General features: G+C 32.1%; 1 protein-coding gene across 3 annotated transcripts; it reads right to left on the bottom strand.

Annotated features, from left to right (window-relative positions):
* Positions 1–993: 993 nt before the first annotated feature.
* On the bottom strand, positions 994–22,826 carry LOC143085663 (uncharacterized). 3 transcript variants are annotated; one of them, XM_076262151.1, is made up of 8 exons: positions 22,769–22,823; positions 21,888–22,036; positions 17,205–17,447; positions 13,983–14,102; positions 12,110–12,273; positions 10,446–10,882; positions 9,598–9,838; positions 994–1,415 (listed from the first exon to the last, which is right to left on the bottom strand). In XM_076262151.1, exons 1-8 carry the CDS (start codon positions 22,785–22,787, stop codon positions 1,028–1,030), a joined length of 1,761 nt encoding a protein of 586 aa, XP_076118266.1. In that variant the 5' UTR covers positions 22,788–22,823; the 3' UTR covers positions 994–1,027. The 3 variants fall into 3 exon arrangements, with proteins under 3 accessions (XP_076118266.1, XP_076118264.1, XP_076118265.1); XM_076262149.1 differs by having other exon boundaries at positions 21,888–22,826; XM_076262150.1 differs by having other exon boundaries at positions 9,598–9,835; positions 21,888–22,826.

Here is a 22,826-nt window from a genome sequence, read left to right as displayed (position 1 = left end):
AATACAAAATGTCTAAAATCTTGATATCTATGATGAGTTTATTTAGTTCAACGACATCATAATAAAACATGTACAAAGGATAAATCTTGGTTACTTCCATTTAATATTTTTGAAAACTGTATGTTGACCTCAAAATGTCAAAATTCGGTATTTTATTCTGTGTTGTTGATTTCTGTATCAAAGGCATACATCCCACAGACACTTTTCCTAGGAAAGACCAATTGTAGCATTGGTCACTTAAAAACACCACATGCTCCTGTTTTATAACAATGATGTCAAATGTAGATTATTATTCATCAAAATCCCACAATGAAATTACATAAAATTTTGACCCAGAGACGGTTATCCTTTCATGTGATCTGATGCTATAAAGCAAAGGTTGAAATACAATCATGGTAATTCTTTAACAGGTAAACTACTATTATGCAAAACATTCAGTCAATGGTCAATGACTGAAATTGCAAGGCCAAACAATCTCTGTTGAATTCAATATGCCAAGACTTAATACTGCTGTACCCAAAACACAATGGACTTATTTTGTTGATGTAAACTATGCAAACATTTCAAACTTAAAATGCTCATATATTACAATTTAGGGTTAATCTTAACAGACCGAATAACAAACTAGTCTATACCATGTAAACTATACAATAGTTTCCAAGTAAATAGACCATGACTGAAGGGGTGGGACCAAATTATATTATTTCCATTTAAATTAGATGTGTGCTGCATACTAAATATACAGTTGAGCAGTGGCGGATCCAGAACTTTTTGTAAGGGGGATGGCCTGCTGACTGACCTAAGGGGGCCCGCTCCAGTCACACTGGATCCGCCTATGTTGACCTACGACAAATGGTTCTCATTACAATGACATTATTATAAGTCTTAACCTGATACATTGTTGACCCTTCCAACAGAAACTCCTAAGTCTAACTGTTTTGACAAAAACAAATTAATTAGATTAGAATAGTAGAATGAGTAAGTAACTACTAATCAATGTAATAAAAATGTATTAAATAGATTATTGTCATTTCGTTGCAAATTTGATTAAATTAATATCAGTTTTTCTCTGATTTTGCTCAATCTTTTCACATAATGTCCTGAATTCATCCCCACTTAAAGCTAGCTTAGACTTGCTCTGAGCTAAAAGTTTTCTTTGTGCAAAGTTTTGGCGAACATTTTCAAAAAGAAGTTTTCCTTTATTGTCATGTTCTTCTGTCATCTCTACATCTTCAGTTTGTTGGCTAAGTTGATAAACTTTACTGATTTCTGAACATGTTTCATTTATTTCCTCTTGTAAGCTGTTCAGTAATTGGGTGATGTCATGTTGCAGCTGATTGGCTGGTATAATTAAAACATCATCAGGAAGCAATGAATATAAATGATGGAGTAACAAGTACAGTTGATCTTCACCGCTAAAACAGAATAAAAGTTCGTCAAAATAAATTTAATATTAAATTAGACCTCAAAGATTACAACACTAAATTTCATTAAAAGATGCAGATAGAAACCGCATAACATTTATAGATCAAAGACAAAAAATGAAGGTGCAAATGCCAGAAGCTTCTTTTGAGGTTGAGTTGATTTAATCTGTATAAGTAGTTAGATGGTCTAGTCCAATTGCACCAAGAATGGTTTATGAACTTAAATCATGAACAGATTTTTAAGAGAATATAACAGCACATATTATACTTGATACACAATGACCGGTTATATCATTCAAACAAATTAATCAAAGAGCTGAAAGCTCTGAAGAAAAATGACGCCACTGTCTCTAATATTGGGATAGTTTTTATGCAAGTCTTGATTTTCACGTACCGTAATTAGTTTAACAATGCAACATGTATCGTGAGCATATAATTGATATTCGTATATGTGTGTGTGTGTGAAGTGAAGGTGACAACTGGCTGTTTTTTTAAGACAAATGAATAGGTCAAGACTAGCTGAATTGTACAAATAAATACCATAGAAAGGCTTGTATATTTCTCACTGGTACATAGTCTGAATACGGGTCCGTTCGCGTCCATTCACGTTTGCGCCCACTCATTTTCACCCCCTTTCACTTTCACACCCTACATGTTCGCACCCAATCTTAATTGGTTTTGTGTTTAATAACTCTGTAAGCAAGTGTTTTCTTATAAGTATAATTGTTGTCATTGTCTCAAAATAAAGTAAGACAGCAATTTTTTTTTTTGTGTTGAATAAATCTTAATCATGTTTTGGATAGGGTATTGCTAAAAATAATAATAATCCTTTCTAAATAAAGTGGTATTTTGTTAACGTTTTATTTTGTGTTGAATAACTCTTAATCATGTTTTGGTTAGTGTATTGCTATAACTTAAAGATATATGAATTTAACTTGTTTCATTGACTTGTTTCAAAATGAAGTGAGATTCTGACTATGTTTGTTTCCGTGTGTTGAATAAATTTTATCATGTTTTGGTTATATTAGTGGATTGCTATATTTTGGTGTCTATGTTTTATTGTTTCGTTGTTTCAGATCAATGGGACCAAGCTGTTAAAAAAAATTATCTTTTGTGTTTTTTCCTTTAAAATCTTCAATGTTTTACTCATACCAAGCTATAAATACATTCAGTATTTACACCAAAGCAATTTAAAACAACAACCATGATTTTCCAATTATTCAACTTGAATTTGAATTAAAATTGGGCACGAATGAGTAGAGTGTGAATGTGCGAACGTGTAGGGTGCGAAAATGTATTGGGCACAAACAGACCTGATACAACACAGTCTGAACCCCCTTCTCCCACAAAATATTAAGTAAATAATCTTTTTGTTACTGCTATCAAAGGTCTAATGAAACTCAGATAATTTCAAACATTTTGTCAAAGAATTCTAGTCAAACCAGCACCTAGTTAAATTGGCACCTGGACAAATCATCACCTGGTTAAAATCGACACCTGATATAGTCAATTCGTCACCCATGTTAAATATATATTTTTAACAGTATTTTAAGCAATAGGGTAAAAATAAGAAAGGGCTTGCCAGAATTTTTTTCAGTATTTAAGCAAAAAGAGTTAAATACTAACTTTCACATTTTTTGGTGTTCATGTACATTTTGTATATATTTATTTTTCTCAACTAAATGACTTTTTTGATGTAGTTTTAATGATATATATATATGAGTAGTCCAAATAATTATTACGTCTGGCAAGGCTTTTTTAATTTTATTCTGGAACACTTTCCTATGACCGCAAGGCTATATTAATTTTTTTTCTGGGACGCCTTCCTACGAACGTCGTAGGAAGGCGTCCCAGAAAAATAATAAAATAGCCTTGCCAGACGTCATAATTATTTTGACTAAGGGAGCTACCATTTGATTTTTATGGGGGGGCTAGGATGAAAAATTTTGTCCTGCATTTTTTTTTAGTTGTAATCTCTGTCCTGCCTTTTTATTTTTCACTCTATTCGGTCCTGCCTTTTTTTTTATTAGTTTGTCCTGACTTTTTTTCATAAATTGTCATCCTGCATTTTTTTTTTTGCAAAGTGTCTCATCCTGCCTTTTTTTGTACTCAGAACTCCTGTCCTGCCTATTTTTTTCAAATTTCATCCTAGCCCCCCCCCATAAAAATCAAATGGTAGCTCCCTAATACATGAGATATTGGGTATTTTTCTGCATTATTTTAACCAGTTGAGCATTTTACAGGATTGTTGGTTTAATGCTGTATAAACTTTACTGAAACAAAACACCTTAAATTTGCTAATTATTTTGCATGAAAGATTGATTTATTGAAAGGGACTCATAGTTTTCCATTTTATTTTAATAATTGACTTGTTTTTACAATTACACAAATTGTCCAATTGTTAAAACAACAGCTTTGGTAAGGGCTTCGTTGTTTACCTTTATACACAACATTATTATATTCACTTTCGTTTCGTTGTTTACCAAAATACACAACAACATATTCACTATGTACTTGGTAACAGTAATTAATTAATTGAATAGAAAATATTATAACAAATATTATTGGATGCCGAATTGACGTCGAATAGGTGCCGATTTGACTAGATGCCAATTTAACCAGGTGACGACTTGACTTGTACGTTTATATTCCTCTGCGATCGTTTGCGGTATTTTCTTGAGAAAATCTATTTTCCATCATCAAAGAGAAGAAGAAACTGCTTTAAAATGATTCTGGAACGCTTCATGATTGTTAAAATAAGTTTAATTCACTCAAAAACAATTTTAAAACTTGCGATGTTTAAGCAGGAAGTTTCCAAAGCATGTGTAAAAGAAGAAATTAACCGGTGAGAGTGAAAATCCGTATATGACAGATATCCCTATAGTACGACTTTGAAAGTAAAAAAGTTCAATCCTTTTGTAAAACAGTCTTTAATATACCTTTCACATTAATGTTTGAAGGGTCTTAAGCTTATTCAAACCATATAAGTCGGTATGAAACACCAAAACGGAATGAACAATAACCGATTACGTTTTGTAGTTTACAAATTCTAAAACTGGTTTCCGTCAAACTACAACACTTTGTTCGAGTGTAGTGGAATTCAAGTAGAAACCAGTGTAAACTGGGTCCTGGCTGATTTAATACTACACAATGATGCATAATGATAACACAAGCAGATTCCAGTTTGTATGGAAAATAGTAAATACGAAACCAAGCGCGGTAGGCAGAGAAATGAAATGAAGTTCAGGTCGGCAGTTATGGAACAATGACTGCGTCATTTTCCAAAAACAGAGGATAACAAATAAAACAAATAACATCTTCAAATTAATTGCATTCTAAAGCAAGTCTTATATTAAACTTTAACATGTAAAACAAGATGTACAAATGGCACAGCTCAATATGTGAAGGCTTGTAGAAATTTTACAAATTGCCAATTAAAAAACATATTGGCCCTATACTACCTGACCACATCTATCACTGATCATTCATTATATCAGGTAAAAAAATTCGACCTGGGTTATTTGTTGAACAAAGAAAATCATATACCGGTGGTACTTATTTGACAATGTAAGGCAACCATCATGACCTAAGCTTTTACAGGAACAAAGCTGACTGTATACTACATTTACAGAAGAGATTCCTGAATGTTAATCTTTTAGGTCCTGTAGCATGCGGTTTTACCAACATAATTATAAAAATTCCTAACATAGTTTTAAATAACACTATTAGTTTTAAATATTGATAAAACATGATATTTAAAGAAGCCCTAAATTAATTTTAAATATCTTGACATTTTCTAATCTTCTTTAAATACAAAACTGAAAGGATATGATTTGACGACTGAATAAGGCCGCCAGTGACCACATTGGTAAATCAATAGGTCTTTAACTGTAAATAGACGACAACAATGATCATTAAATGTAATATAAATAGCAAGTATATAAAAGATTTCTTTAAACCTCCGGAACAAATACACAGCTTCATTTAAGGCTATTAAAATCAATTTAAATCTCACTATTTATTTAGAAAAAGACTTGACACGATAATTTACAGGTGACTAAAATGTACAACAAAAGATATGAAATTAACTAATCATGTTGAGAAAGGACAGAAACTGAGATAATTATAGAATGTGTATACAAGAGAAACTGCCAATAGGATGAATGACAAGTCTGGTGTGCTCAAGTTTTAAACAAAAGTAACTGAGCAAGCTCAACAGAAGGATCCATTTTCACACATGTTTAATAATAACTGAAAAATTTTCAGACAGCAAATTGAAAGCTATGAGTAAAAAAAGACTTAAGGTAAATGTCAGACAACAACCCAATGACACAAATAACCCAAATTCATTTAAAGGTCAGCATAACCTTGAACAACAGACAAGACAATGTCTATACAATGTGGCAACTCTGAATTGTTCTTACCTAGAATATGTGATGGTTTTTTTTTCACATTAGTTTATATATGACTATAGTCTGTGAGGCCAATTTTTGATAATGGCAACCATCTTTAAAATGTTACCATAAACTTAATGTTAAAATATGTCCTAGACCGAGTAAAATAAGTGATTAAAAAAAAATTATTAACAGCTAATTAATAGCTATGCTCACCCATCACGATGCAAACGACAAAAAGTTAATTAATTAATATGTGGTTGATTAAACATATTAAATAAGATCCAAAATAACCACAAATACAGACCAATCTCGTCTATCTTGGTAACTCATGTGGTGCTATTAATTTACTGTGTTGTTGTTTCTAACATATAAGTCAATATTAAGTTACATTTTTGTACTGTTTTTCCTGTGATTAATGTAAAGTTAGTGTGATCTAATCAACAAAGAGAAAATTGTTTTATGGCAAAAGAATAAGGTCAGAGGACCATGTGTGTAGAAAATGTATTGTTGTCACAAGGAGACAGGAAATTTAAGCAAATAATTGAAGCTGATGGCATAATATGTTATGTTCAGTTTTTTCTCTCTCATTAAAAGCACATCAGGATTTATCACTAATGATATAAACTATGACCTATAACATGACATCACATATTTTAAAATAAAAACAGTTGTGTAACTTAATACTTATATTGATGAACTAAAATAAACTAGTTAAACTCAGTTTTACTGAGTGTATTACTGTGCGTTTCTTTTTTCTACCTTGGCTAGGTGGAGATCTCAAAAAAATATATTTACCACCGTCACATTTTTGTGTCTGTCCCAAGTCATGCCTCTAGCCTTTGTTAGTCTTGTGTGTTTTTTAATTTTAGATCATTTATATGTTTGGAGTTCAGTATGACATTAATTTTTATTGAGCCAGTACACATTTTATTTAGGGGCCAGCTGATGCCCACCTCTGGGTGCTGGAAGTTTTTGCTGCGTTGTAGACGCATTGATGGCTAGATTTCTGCTCTTTGGACAAGTTCAATGTTGTTTCTTTGACATATTCCTGATTTCAAATTCCATTCTCAATTTTATCAGAATTGGAATGTTTAAAATAAAGTGTTATATCTGTCTACCAGTAAGCCACAGCTACATGTATTTCTTACCTCAAATATGAGTTTCTGGTGAGAAAAATTGGATATCATAAAATCAATATCAAAAGGAAGAGATGTGGTATGATTACCAATGAGACAACTATCCACTGGACTTAAAATACAAGCAATAAAAGCCACTGTATAATCTTCAATAATGAGAAAAATTCATATCCTATAGACATATGATTGATTAGGTCTTTTTCATGCTACTACATAAGAAGATAATAAGATGAAATAACTGACAGTCTATTTTCAAATACTGTTGTGAGTAGTCCTATAAACTTATTATATAAAAGTACATTATTGCAGAAAAAATAAAAACATATGAAACAAATAGTTGCGCCATGAGTGCTTAATACAGCAGTCTCCTTTTCAAAGAATAAAGTTCTATTACTCCTCAATATCATATCAGAAAATAACAAGAGGCTCTCAAGAGCCTGAATCGCTCACCTGGTAAACAATGCCTTCGGCCATGTTTTTTGACGAAATAGAAAATAAAACACAAACTTTATTTTATACACCCTACTGATCATTCAAATGAAGTTTGGTTGAATTTGGTTGAGTAGTTTTAGAAGAGAAGATTTTTTAAAGTTAGCAAATATGATGAACAAATTGTGAAAAATGTCATTAAAGGATAATAACCCCTTAACATGCTTAAGGGGTCAATTGACAATTTTGGTCATATCAACTTATTTGTAGATCTTACTTTGCTGATCATTTTTGCTGTTTACAGTTTATCTTTATCTATAATAATATTCAAGATAATGACCAAAAACTTCAAAATTTCCTTAAAATTACCAATTAAGTGGCAGCAACCCAACAATGGGTTGTTTGATTCATCTGAAAATTTCAGGGCTGATAGATCTTGACCTAATGAACATTTTTACCCCATGTCAGATTTGCTTTAAATGCTTTAGTTTTTGAGATATAAGCCAAAAACTGCATTTTACCCCTATGTTCTATTTAAAGTAATGGCGGCCATGTTTTTTGACGGATCAAAAATCAAAGCACAAAATTTGTGCAGGATAATCTAAGGAACAATCATGCTAAGTTTCATCCAAATCCATTCAGTAGTTTCAGAGGAGAAGATGTTTGAAAAATTGTTAACGACGACAGACAACAACGACTGACGCCAAGTGATGAGAAAAGCTCACCTTTCCTTGTAGGCAGGAAAGTTGAGCTAAAATCTGCAAAATTTCCTTAAAATTACCAATTCAGGGGCAGCAACCTAGCAACGTGTCGTCCGATCCATCTGAATATTTCAGGGCAGATAGATTTTGACCTGATAAACAATTCAACCACAGTCAGATTTGATCTTAATGCTCTGGTTTTTGACATTTTACCCCTATGTTATACTTTTAGCCGTGGCAGCCATCTTGTTTGGATGGCAGGGTCACCGGACACATTTTTTAAACTAGATACCCAAAAGATGATTGTGGCCAAGTTTGGATTAATTTGGCCCAGTAGTTTCAGAGGAGAAGATTTTTGTAAAAGATAACTAAGATTTATGAAAAATGGTTAAAAATTGACTATAAAGGGCAATAACTCCTAAGTGGTCAACTGACCATTTCAGTCATGTTGACTTATTTTTAGGTCTTACTTTGCTGAACATTTTTGCTGTTTACAGTTTATCTCTACCTATAATAATATTCATGATAATAACCAAAAACAGCAAAATTTCCTTAAAATTTCCAATTCAGGGGCAGCAACCCAACAACGGGTTGTCCGATTCATCTATTCATTTCAGGACAGATAGATCTTGACCTGATAATCAATTTTACCCCATGTCAGATTTGCTCTAAATGCTTTGGTTTTGAGTTATAAGCCAAAAACTGCATTTGACCCCTATGTTCTATTTTTAGCAATGGCGACCATGTTTGTTGATAGATCAAAACTTCGGATACAATTTATAAACTAGATACCCTAAGGAACATTCAGTTAAAGTTTGGAAGTATTTGGCCTAGTAGTTTCAGAATAGAAGATTCTTGAAATAGTTACGACGACAGACAACGACGGACGCCAAGTGATGGCATAAGCTCACTTGGCCCTTCGGGCCATGTGAGCTAATAAATATGATAATAAAAAAAAAATATAAACCATTCATCAAAGTTTTATGAAAACTGGTTGAAACAGTTTTGAGTTGTTGTCCAAAAACTAGGAAATTCCTTCTTGTTTTTATGAATAAAATCCCATGACTAGGACATTTAACAAAAATCCAAAAAAAGGCATAAATTTAGATATAAATAATACATCAAAGTTCCCATAAAACAGATCAAAACATTTTTAAGAAATTGTCAAAGACTTGATGATTCCTCTTTTTTAAAGAATAAAACACCATTAAAACACGGGAAAGTAAAATTTGATTTTTTTTAAATGTATAAGGGGGCTCATGTCAATTTATATAAACAATACACAAAAGATTTCAGCACCTCTTCTAAAGTTAAGATTAAATATGCATTACCTGTCTGTAATAGTTAAGACGTGGAATTTGGTGCAAATAAAATATCAGGAAATCATCAAAGATCACATAAAATTGTTAAATCCTATGAAGGTAATTGGTTAAAAGTACAATCTTCAGATACTGATATTAAATAAAATTTGAAAGGTATATTCAAATGTGATGTAGTCACATCTTCCTACCTGGTATATACAATTAACTTTAGCTCCTTCTCATCACCATAATCCTCTATATATAATCGTAAACCTTCCAATGGCTGAATATTATCAAATACCATACATTCATATTTTTCCAGTGAGACTAAACCAGCCCTTTTCCGTAGCCTTGATTGCAGCTGAGACAAGGGAAATCTTGTTGATCTTACACCAAGATGTGTACAAACTTGGACAGAATTCAAGGCAAGTATGTCTCTCTGGATCTCTGCTAAGTAAAATATAAATTAAACAAGCATTTTGTGAGTATTTCTTGGTAATACATAGTCCCCTTACAGTAAAAAATAAATTGTATTGGAACAAAAAGCTAACTTGATCTACAACTTCTCACGGAGTAAATTATATAACAAATATAAAGTCAATATATTTAAGCATGACGGAAAAAAATGTAGAAAATTGTTGGAGTGAATTTTCTAAATCCAAGGACCAGAACTCTGAACAAAATCATCAGACTGGAAACAAAATTTGAACATGATCTGTGACTTGTCATGAAAAAACATTACACCAAATATCAAATATCATAAAGAATGAAATAAAAAGTGCGGAAAACTCATTTGCCTGACTGATGGAAGGACAGACGTAGTGCAACCCTAAAAGTCCCCTTTGACTTTTTTGGTAGGGGACTAATAAATAACATTTGCATATCATGATCTATGTTTTGTTTAAACAAGGGTAGGCATTACCTTTGGTCTCCAGCATTGTTCAAATGCAACTGACAATTGAAAATTCAAATGTACATCCAATGTTATAGTAAATCCTAACAGTAAAACACCTTTTTCATTAAACCCATAATTCATTAATATGACATTTAGGATTACCTGTAAAAGGTTCTGTTCCTGGATTATCCTGATGAAAAATTTTCTTTGCTGAAACTGTATGTTTTCCTTGTAATATGTCTAAGGATGATAGAGTTACCTCCCCTGCATAAACTACTTTCTTATTTCTATGTTCTTCATGGCTGATGCTGTCAGTCACATTGATAAACATTTCATACTTTACATCACTCATTATTCTAAAACTTGGTATACTAGTTTTGCACAGAATAGTGACTGACTGGCCGTATCTAACCTGAAAACATTCTGTGCCATTGAAATTAGAAAGGGATGCAGCTGAAACTCTTTTTCTTTTTGATACATCATGATATGAATAATCTCTCGATGTCTTCCCAAGGTCATAACATTCTGAGGTGAAGGTCAATACTTGACTGTTATTACATTCTGGCTGCACCATAGTCATGGTAACATAGGCAAAATCACTAAAATATAATAACTGACATGTAGACATAATAAATTATAAGACTTTTAAGTTCACGAAGTCGTTGTTTATTGGAGTTTAACAATTACTTTATTTGTTATTTAAATAAAAGGAGAATGTGACTGAGGACAGAAATGCCTCCTAAAGCTTTGCAATTTTCAAAGTTAGTAAGGGGCATAACTCTAGAATAGATTCACAACTCAAATTCAAACTATGTCTGGATGTTTTGGTTCTTAGCATAGTGTATGAGCTTTATTATAAAATTTGAAATACAAAAATTTACGTTTAAGTATAAAAACTTAAAAGAATGTATTTTCCTTGTTATAAAGGGGCATAACTCTGGAACATTACTTGACTCACAGCCCAAATTTTGATTTCTGTCTGCTAGTTTTGGTTACTCACTGGCAAAACTGAATTCTGTCTGTGAGTTTTTGTTCTTATCATTGGGAATGAGTTTCATGTAAATTGGATGAGAAAAAGTTAAGTTCATTGAAGTCAGGGTGAGGTAACAAAAATTAAACAGACAAATTGAAGGACAACCAAAGGTAACATTCAATGCCTCCATCTTATTTTGTTTACAACACATTTGATGATATTTTAATATGCAGTTCAATGAAATTTCAGATGATTTTTTAATCTCTTTAAGCTTTTACTCTCAGTGCCATTTAAGTTTTTTTAATCCGTCAATAACATCACAGAAGTTTGGACGACTTCTTTCCAAAGGAAAAAAGGTAAAGTAAATCCTCTATTGAACACTTATTTTACTCTTGGATTTTTCCTATTCATATCAAAGCTAAGTCAGATATTATTCCTACAAATTTCCAAGTTACAGGGCAAATCATGGCAATATCAAAATGAAGATGTGGTATGATTGCCAATGAGAAAACTCTTTACAAGAGAACAAAATGACATAAAAATTAACAACTTTCTGTATCTGTAGAGCCTTCAACAATGTAAGAGCATACCACATAGTCAACTAAAAAAGAAGTTCTGAAATGACAAATTTTTATGTAAAACAGTTCAAACAGCCTTATTTATGTTCAAAACAATAAACAGTAAACAAATATTTAATACAGCAACAAACAATAACCACTAAACCTATATTGAATTACATGTTCCCAAACTTTTATTTTGTTTTGAGCTTCTTTTCTATTTTTCTTTTCTCCAAAGTAAGAAAAGAAGAAAAATAAACTACTTGTAACATTTTACAAAATAATATTGAACCGACCTGTTTGATGAGTTGACGACCTCAGCACCTATAACTATAGTATTCTGGACCACTCTCTTCCATACAGCAGGTACTTTAAGGATTGCTGAGTCGTCTCCCTTCTTTGGTTGTGTAAAAATTTCAGAACCATTCTCGGTTCCAATCAAACTGATCAACATTGATGTCTGAAATAAAAATAACTTTGTCTAATTTTAATCTTTAAGTTTTTTTCTTTTTGTAGGATTTGGTGTTGGTGGCAGTCTTTTTGATAGTCACTGTATATCAATTCACAACTTTTCTAGACTTCTATACATATTTCCGATTATACTGCTGAAAATATAACTGTGGAATAACAGCTTTGCCATTTTTATTGTTTCTTTTATCTTATATATACATGTATTCATCTCCTTTGGTTTTTTTTAAGATTTTTTATTCTTAGAACACAAAGACAACAGACGATCTGTTATAGCAAACATGATAAATAATGCATATAATTTGAGGTAAATTCTGTTGAATTTTATTGTGTGTTTTGCTGTGTTTATTTTACATTGGCCAAATTTGTCAGAAGGTCAGGAATCCCTACCCAGAGTATATGCTGTGTATCTTTAAATTTGGTTCAATTTGTGCGTTTCAGAGTTAAATGTGGTAATTACTATTGTTTCCTTCTGCTTTCTGCTCGTTGGTCAGGTTGTTAATGACACATTCCCTTGTTTCCATTCTTTATTCCAGAACATTCATATATTTTTTTTTCATAATTCAAGGACAATGAACTTGGTGGAGTAGATAAAAATGAAAAAAAAATGCAAGGGTTCCACAGAACCCAGTGTCTCTCCTACTTTTGCTGTTAATTGCAGGCTCAACACAAATGAGGAAAAACATTAATAAAAATATTCCTTTTGATACTATCTTTCAATTGTAAGAAAATTAGCTTCTGTCCAAATTTGGTAAAAATCCAGGATAGTTTATGAATCTAATAAATGTTTTAATCTTTAACTGCAGACTGCATGTAATGTTAAATGGAAGAAAAAGTCCATTTATAAGTAAAATACAGATAAACAGGTACAAAATTTTAACCAAATTTCCTTCTAGATACTAGCTTTTGATCATAAACAAGCTTCTGTCCAAGTTTGGTACAAATCAAGAATATTTTAAGAAGTTATTAAAATTTTAAAAACTTTAACTACAGAGTGAATGTATTGTTTCCTAGCAGAAAAAACTAAATTAATGCATTTATACATTGTTATAATTGTAAGTAAAATATCTTATGATCATAAACAAGCTTTTGTAGGGTAATTTTTCAAAGTAATGAAGATATATAAGGTCCAGGTACACAGTTATCATCCTTTTCGTTGTTCACAAATATATATATAGTCTTTAGTGTGGACAGTGTGTTACTTGCCAATTTTTTTTATATACCCCTTTAAAATTTATTTCTCCATGTTTTATGCCTCAAATAGCAAGAAGGTAAAATGACATGTGCACTGTAAAAAGATTTGGGTCATGAACTTTAAAGTAAAGTAGTGATTTGGTCCAGCTGAAAAAGGTTAAAAATTAGCTCTTCAGAAGCTGTCAAAAGATTTTAAGACTCCCTTAACATGAAATTGTACATATTTTGAGTTAGAGCCAATGAAGTTTTCTATAATTTTGACATAATTTGTCCCAAAACAAGTACAACACACTGTAAATATATTATTGAGAAATTGCAGGTGGGACTTTTTAAATTTTTACTTATTGTCTAAAAGAAATGCGCTACGAAATAACTGTGTACTCAGACCAAATGCCTCTAACACTGTCATGTTGAATACTGAAGCAACCAAACAATTGATCAAAGTCAATCGCCAATGAACTGCTGTTCAAGGAGTTTTTTTTAAAAACAATCTAAAACAATAATTACATTTGTAGAAGCAGATGTTTTTCCCTGGTTCAGTAATTCTGTACTCTTCCATAACTCTGTGATGTGTGTTCTTCTTTCGTCAATCTCAGACTGGAGCTCATTCAATGATACAACTTCATTCTGTAACATTAAATATGTTAATTAAACTACAAATACTGCAATACTGACGGTCAATAATGTGGTAAAAAAGGCCATAAAAAAGGTGTTTGTTTGCCCTAACCCTATACCAAGAAAATAGCTACCTACTCAAAATCTTTTATTTTCCTGATGTGAAAAAGTTTTTTTTCAATCAGATAGGCATGAAGACTAAAAACATCTGACACTTCAATTTCTCTTTGCTGTAAAAATAGAAACTGCCTACCCTTCCAACTGTCTCTGCCTTTGGGTAAGGTTTGGACAAACCAAAATATTTTTTAGTGTGGCCTTATGAAACTAGTATATGTTTATAATAATTGATTTCTCTATCATGTCTTCTATTTGAGGATAATTCTACTGAAAGTTTTTACTTATGGATGTTCGTACCTCATGTTTTAGAATTTTTGTCCGCAATTTGGAATTCTCTGGTTTTTTATATTTAATGCCATTAGAAATTTGCCACTAACCAATGCTAACCCAAACTTTTATGTCAATTTTTCTATATACATTTTTAAAAGTCACAAAAAAACAACTTTAAAATCCATAATATGTTTCATATTTTTTAAAAGAAAAAAGGTACATTGTTGTATGAAACATTTTCAATGGCTTACATCCTGAAAACAAGGACACAGACCCTGCTTTTTTATTCCGTTACTTATATACAAGCAGTTTAAATTAGTCTTTTAAATAGCTTGTTATAATAACATGAATAAATAAAAGAATAAAGTTCCAATGTTCCCTGCATTACCATTAATATGCATATTTTATCTACCCAAGGTACAAGGGCAATAACTAAATAAAACACTTTTTTTGTTGCCTTAATGAGGCCATTTTACATTAATTTAATATTTTCCAGTACATACATGACATAACTCATGAAAAAAGTAGATCAGCCACCATTATAAAACTTGTCCGAGATAATACTGATGTTAACCTATAGAACAAGTATTATAAAACTAGAGGCTCTCAAGAGCCTGTGTCGCTCACCTGTTACTGTATTTACTGATGTCGGCCACCTTGGTTGGTAGGCGGGTCATTAGACGCTTTTTTTAAAAAGATACCCTAGTAATGATTGTGGCCAAGTTTGGTTAAATTTGGCTCATAGTTTTAGAAAAGAAGATTTTTGTACAAGTTACAAAAATGATGAAAAGTTGTTCAATATTGACCTATATAAAGGACAATAACTCCTTAAGGGGTTCTCTGACAATTTTGGTCATGTTGACTTATTTGTAGATCTTACTTTGCTGAACATTGTTGCTGTTTACAGTTTATCTTTAATAGAATTCAAGATAGTAACCAAAAACTGCAAAATTTCCTTAAAATTACCAATTTTAGGGCAGCAACCCAACAACTGGTTGTAGGATTCATCTGAAAATTTGTGAGGGGATAGATCTTATCCTGAGGAACATTTAAATCTTGAAAGATTTGCCCTAAATGTCTTAGTTTCAAAGATATAAAGCAAAAACTGCATTTCACCACTATGGTCTAATTTTAGCCATGTCGGCCATTTTGTTTTGGTAGGTGGGGTCATTGGACACATTTTTAAACTATATACCACAATTATGATTGTGGCCAAGTTAGTTTAAATTTGGCCCAGTAGTTTCAGAGAAGAAGATTTTTGTACAAAAAATGACGAAAAAGTTGTTAAAATTTACTATAAAGGGCAATAACTCCTTAAGGGGTTAAAATTTCCAATTAAGGGGCAGCAACCCAACAACAGGTTGTCCGATTCGTCTGAAATTTCAGAGTAGATAAATGTTGACCTGATCAACAATTTTACCCCATGTCAGATTTGCTCTAAATGCTTTGGTTTTAAAGATATAAGCCAAAATATACATTTTACCACTGTGTTCTATTTTTAGCCATGGCGGCCATCTTGGTTTGATGGCCAGGTCATCGGACACATTTTTAAAACTAGATACCCCAAGGATGATTGCGGCCAACTTTGGTTAAATTTGGCCCAGTAGTTTCAGAGGAGAAGATTTTTGTAAAAGTTTATGGACGACGGACGCAGGACGCCGGACGCCAAGTGATGAGAAAAGCTCACTTGACCTTTCAGGTCATGTGAGCTAAAAATAATCTGGACGGAATTATACCTGTGAGAGCGTTTACAAGGCAATATTTCAGAATTTCATCATAGAACTTGTCCTAGTAATTGTGGATATTAACCTAAAGTAGAAGTTTTACAAAAATCTAACATACATTGTACCTGTAAGAGCTGCAAGGAGGGACAGACAGAGAGACAGACAGACATTCTTGTTTATGCAGACCTGCTTAGTAAATACTGGCATAACAGATCAAATGATACATTCTTCAAACTTAGAAGGCATGTTAATGTTTAAAATTAAGACTTAGAACTGATCAGGCTTCTCTCATCAATATTTACAAAAACTTCATGAACAAAAAATAAATATTTCATATGATTTTGATAAAATTGGATGGTTTTGCTTATTCAACAAGGCTTAATTTTTTCATCTAATGTGTATTTTTATATTATGTTATCTCACACTATCTTCTAGTGAGTAATATGATGAGATGTTTGAGTCTCTTACTTCAAAGCAAACATATTTAATACATATGTCAAAAGCTGACTTGTTGAGACAAAAAACATTCTCATTGCAGTTCAGCTAGGTTTCTTAGTAGCCAATATATCCAGTGGCGGATCCAGAACTTTTCATAAGGGGGGGGCCCGCTCCAGTCATGCTTCAGTTATTCCCTATATAATCAACCAAATTTTTCCCACGAAAAGGGGGGCCCGGGCCCCCCAGCCCCCCCCCCCCCCCTGGATCCGCCTATGATATCAATAAAATTAATATCAAAAATAATTATCTTAAATCTGTTCATAACCCAGGTTAGTGACCATAATGTTTGAGGGGGATAGGACCTTTATCGGGACTCCGGGATAGGGTCTTTTTAAGCTCAGGATTTCGGGATTGGCCCTTTAGTGATCCAGGAATTCTTTTTTTCAGATTTCGGGATTTACTTTATTTAAATTCGGGACCTCAGGATTTCGTTTTTTTAAGTCCGGGATTTGGGGATCAGGACCCCTCCTATCCCCCCTCATGTTTGAGATCAACATTTGTTTACCCTTAGTCTTGACTGTAATGCAAATAATGCTGTTGAAGTGCTGGACTTTTCCTCTTCTGTCTTTTTTCCATTTTCTACAAGTTCTGCTGTTGTACATGTATCTTCATGGACAATATCAAAATCTGTCAAAATGAATCCCTTTTCCCCATCAAACTCCTTCTCTAAAATCAGTAACTGCTGCCCTCCATTTTTAACAAAATCATCACACAGGACCTGTTTAACATTTGACCATGTATGAGTGATCTGAAAATGAACATTTGTCTTTTTATGTTATTATGTTATATTATTGTTTAAGAAAAGGTAGAAGGTTTGGTACCATTTAAATGTTTAATCCCACTGCAATTATTTGCACCTGTCCTAAGTCAGGAATCTGATGTTCAGTAGTTGGCTTCTATTTATCATGTTTATGAGGTTCATAAGTGTTTCTTGTTTCTGCTTTTTTGTGTAGATTAGACCGTCGGTTTTCCCGTTTGATTGTTTTTGCACTAGTAATTTTTGGGGCCCTTTATACATGTAGCTTGCTGTTCGGTGTGAGCCTAGGCTCCATGTTGAATACTGTACCTTGACCTTTAATGATTTACTTTTAAAATTTGTGACTTGGATTGGGAGTTGTCTCATTGGCACTCACTCCACATTTTCCTATATCTATTTGATCTGGAATTATTACAAATCACAAGATAGCAATGCTTTTACCCTTTATTTTTTGTCAATTTTTATACAACATGCTATGCATGTTTAAATGACTCAAATCACTGATTATTTAAATATTTCAGGAAAGATTGTACTGACATGTTTACTGATTTTTTTCATGAGACAATATATCATGAACATAAATCTGGAGAATTTAGGCTTAAATTAAAATATTGTTTGTTTGCAGTTTACTGACCAACCCTTGAAAATCCTCCCGACTGTGAAAATTTTATTGCCTTAAATTTGAAGAATTTTTTTTTAATACTTCTATTGACGCGATCCGGAACTTTGGGTCCTTTCCAAAAATGATTTAAAGTCTGGGTCAATTACGCATTTCAAGTTCGGTTTTTCTTAGCTTCCCATCAAGCGTTCATGTGACCATTTAATGATAAAGCACATGGAAATTGTTTACAGGTATCCATGAAGTCACGGAGGAGTACATTACACTGTCATCTCGTGTCAATTTTAAGACAAATAACAAACAAAAAAGTTTATCATTAAACTGTTTATTAGTAAACTGTTTATACAGATTCAGGCACATGTAATGATGTGTGATGATATCATTGACGATGATGCAGCGGATATTCATAACTTCTTCTTCTTTATATACAGAAAAACATCAACTGGTTGATGATTACTTTCCGGCGCATGCCTGGTTTAACAATATTGTTAATGATTAAAAATATATATTTTTGGTTTCTTAATAATTTTTCAATTTTTATATAATACAAATACATGTATATGTAAGTAATATTTTTCAATTTTTATTTTTAATTTTTGGTATAAGATAAAAACAAGATACATATTAAACTATGTGTGTTTGTAAGTGTCAAGGAGCATCTCTCTAGTGAGTTTCTCCTTGAAGCACTCAGTAGTGGTGCTGCAGGCTATTGGTTCAGGTAATTAGTTCCAGTCTTTTATAGTTTGGCAGAAAAATGAAAATTTGTAACCGTCTTTGCTGCATCAAATTTGTCGGTATGTTTGTTCGTGGCTAGACCTGGTGTTTGATTGGCTTTTAATTAATATGTCAGTATGTGGTATGGCAATTTTGTTGTTTGTTATTCTATGGAACATATTTAATCTGCTTTTGAGTCTCCTTTCTTGTAATGTTGGCCAGTGAAGTGTGAACTGACACGATAACCATTCTGTCTCAAACAAATCGGGTACAGAATCTGTGGAGCCTGACTTTATGGAACCAATTTCAGTGGTTAAATAATTTGACAGCAGCTTGAAGTATGGCATATTTTCTACAAATCGTTGTGAAGACGACAAAGATGAAACCACTCCTCCGTGACTTACATCTTCATGGATATCTGTAAACACGCCTGTACGGAGGAAGGGCTCATTTGAAATGTTAATGGATATAGATCATGCCAAATCAATAAGAAGCAACCCTAACTACACAAAGATGTAGAGAAAATGAATGGTTAGCTTGAAAAATAAATATACTCTCTCTATATTAAATCTATCTTCGATTGCAATGAGCATGCTCCTTTAGGATAAGGGGGCTGCTCCACTCATTGCAACTATTCTCTTTCTTACAATATTAAATATACCCAAACTCTGTGGCCTGTGTGAATTCAATTAAAACATGTCCTTAGGAGCTATGCTGCCAATTTTCTTTATGCATTAAAAACATTTCAGTACAGACCATTTACTTTTAATGGGGTGCTATGGATTTCACCCCAAACTTTAGATTTCTTTGGTTTTCTTTAAAGCCTGGCAAAAATATAACCTTATCACATATAATTAAATATTGTTAGAAATATGAAAACAGTCGAATGTCTTAATACTTTTTTTTCAAGTTGCCTTTTTTTCAATTGAGGAAGATTCAATGGTTATTTTTTTTTTATTAAAAATACACTCTTTAATATATTGTCTTATAAATCTTAAATATCTACATTTTTCTGATGAAAATACTCTACTCATGAAAACATTCTAGTCGAGAAGCATACATGTCTGAATATATTTCTTTAAAACAGTTCATTCCTTGTTTATAAGTGTTCCAGTATTTAATAATTATACCATATTTTATGTCATAAATTGGATAATGACACTATGTTAGTTTCAGTTTTGGTTAAAAAGTTTTTTTTATCTGAAAATGCCTGTTCATTTGATGTTGGTTTTCAGCATGTCAAGTGTTTGTTGTTTTAAATTGTTTTTTTTTTCTTCACAAGAAACTTGGTTTAGTGTAACTGCTTGTTTAAACTGTATTTTGGCTGATAAAAAAAAATATTTTCCCTACCTACCGACCCTTTAGTCTGAAGGTACAGTCGGAAAACTGCAAACAAACATATTTTTAAGGTTGGCCTTACTTTTATACACTTTGTAAAACTATTTCTCAGTTTATGAAGTCTATAAAAATAATACTTTTATTTATATGTACATTATATTACCGTTGATTTCCCTCGACCAAATAACAGAGAATTCTTTTGACATGTTTGTATAGTAGACACAATAGAAAATACTTGAACATGTACATGTACAAGGTTAACTTAATTACAAAAAAACAAATGAAAATTTATCCAGATCTACAGAAACAAAAATTAAAATTTTTAACATATAAAAGTCTAAACATACATATATGTTTGAGTACGTGGTATAAGATGCTGACTTGTTTAAATATATGTATATGAACTAAACAGGCAAGAAATCAATACTTCATTATCATAGATATTAAATTAGCCTCACTGGACACAATTACGAACGATTTTTGAACTTTAATTATTTTTTTTCTTTGTAGAATACTTTTCTTGAATTGTTTGTACCATAGAATTAAAGATGTATGAATGCTTTTCATTTTGAATCATAACACACATAATTTTCTATTTACGTTGGGATACTTTGGTAAGATTTTCATGACCTGGTTTTATGGGTCTAGCAAGCCCAATATGGACGCAATTACGAACGGCACTATATTTATATATCTGGCAGAAAAAATCAATGACAACGATCTAAATTTATGAAACATACATTAATCTTATCTAAAACACTTTTCCTAAGAAAATAAGAAGTGTAATATGGTATTTTCTTCAAATTCTTGAGCAGTAGTTGGAGACGAAATTAGTGACAAAAAAAATTCTTTGAAAAGGAAATAATTCGGATTTTTTGTTTTTATGCAAGTTCTTTCGTCTAAGAAGCACTGAATTCTCTTTTTAGTTAGTGAACCTATGATTTTAATTTATATTTAACCTTTACTTTCGGAGTTCTCGGGACTTTTCAATAAAAATACTATTTTCTTCTGACAATGCTCAGGGTCACCCGAGTCTGAGAAAACGTTCATTTTTGGATTTTTTTCGGCAAGATAAAGGGTATCACACATATGAACAGATTGAGGAGATATTTTTCTATCTATATAATGACAAAAGAAGGCAATTTGCACTAGCTTGTGTGCTTTATTCATGTAATTTCCAAGAGAGGGAGTCATTATTTTGACATTTACGAAACTTAATTTTTCGTCGTCTGCAACATTAACCAAGTGAGCATGAACTTTTTTTTCGTGAAAACACAAGTAATGTAGTGGGTTTTTAATTAATAGAAACATTTATTAATTATCATGCATAAATATAATATAAGGGGGCAAACATTAAAAATCGTTCGTAATTGTGTCCAGTCGTAATTGCGTCCGGTAAGGCTATAAGATAGTCATAAAACATGAGGCCAAAAAAATACATGTTTTTCCACCAACCCTGCCTTCCTTCCCTAATGGTTAGTGCCTACCAGGCTACCCTAACATTTTTTATGTCATTTTGAAACTACATTTGTCATGTTTGTAGCAGACAAACAGCTAAAAACTATCACTTTTAAAGTCAGACGACCCGCATAAAAATATTTGTAAAATAAAATGTTATTGTCTACCTACCTACCCACTTTTTTTCAGCATGTTAGGGAAAACATGTGTATATATATTTGCTTGGCCTGATCATCAAAATTTTTAGATTTCTATGGTTTTTCTAACCTAAAATTATTGAACTTTCTATAAATACAATTTACCTTTTCATCACCAATACAAATGATAGTTATAGTTTCATTTGTGAAAAGACTCAAGTAGCATCTCTGCAGTGGAACACACTCAATAAGGTCAAGTCTAAGATCAAAAGTGCACTGAATATGTGTTGGTACAGCAAACAAGAGCCTTCCATCTGTGAATTTTAAGATATAGCCATCATCAGTCACAGCATATGCAGTACATTCAATTTCAAATTTATCTTCTAAACAACTGATCACACAATCTTGAATAAGAACCTTGCAAATGTTTGTGTATAAAGACGGTATAACCTGTGAAATTTCAATGTTTGTTGTCTTTGGCAAGGAACTGTCAGACTGTGAGGGAGAGAAAATAAGGCAAAATAAGTGTGTTGAGCTGTTAGATTTCTTTGTGCTTGTCCCAATTATCAAATAATGTTCTATGCAATATTTTACCGACAATAAATGGGTTTCCCCCAACTCTGGTTCAATCTCATGTTCTAATAAACAACTTGGGCTTTGTTTTGACTGTATACCAATATTTAATGAGCCTTCCGCATTCCAGATTACTGTAGGTCCATCTACTGTTTGGAAATCATAGATTTGTTGTCTCAGCTGAAGTTTTCTAAGAGGAATAAATTTTGAGTTCGTGAACGAATATCCTAGAAAATAATAGTCAAACGCTTTACCACTTGACTTTTCAATCAGTAACAGAGGTATTACAGTGTCTGTCAATATTTCTAAACATGATGTGAAGGATATACCACACGAATTAGAACAAGAAAATTCCACTTCTCCTTTGTTTGTAAAAGAATATGTTCCACACTCATATGCTTTTTCATGCAGTGTAAACTTTGAGTTGCTTTTGTGTTTTTCATTCTGAATGATGTGTAGAATTTTTCCATTACCAGTGTGATGAACATCCATAACTTGGTTCAAAATACAAAGTGAAACTAGACATTTGTC

The sequence above is a fragment of the Mytilus galloprovincialis genome, chromosome 8, assembly GCF_965363235.1.
Source record: "Mytilus galloprovincialis chromosome 8, xbMytGall1.hap1.1, whole genome shotgun sequence".
Classification (NCBI taxonomy): Eukaryota; Metazoa; Mollusca; class Bivalvia; order Mytilida; family Mytilidae; genus Mytilus; species Mytilus galloprovincialis.
The sequence above is the reverse complement of the archived record's forward strand: the minus strand, read 5'-3'. Positions and strand labels throughout refer to the sequence as shown.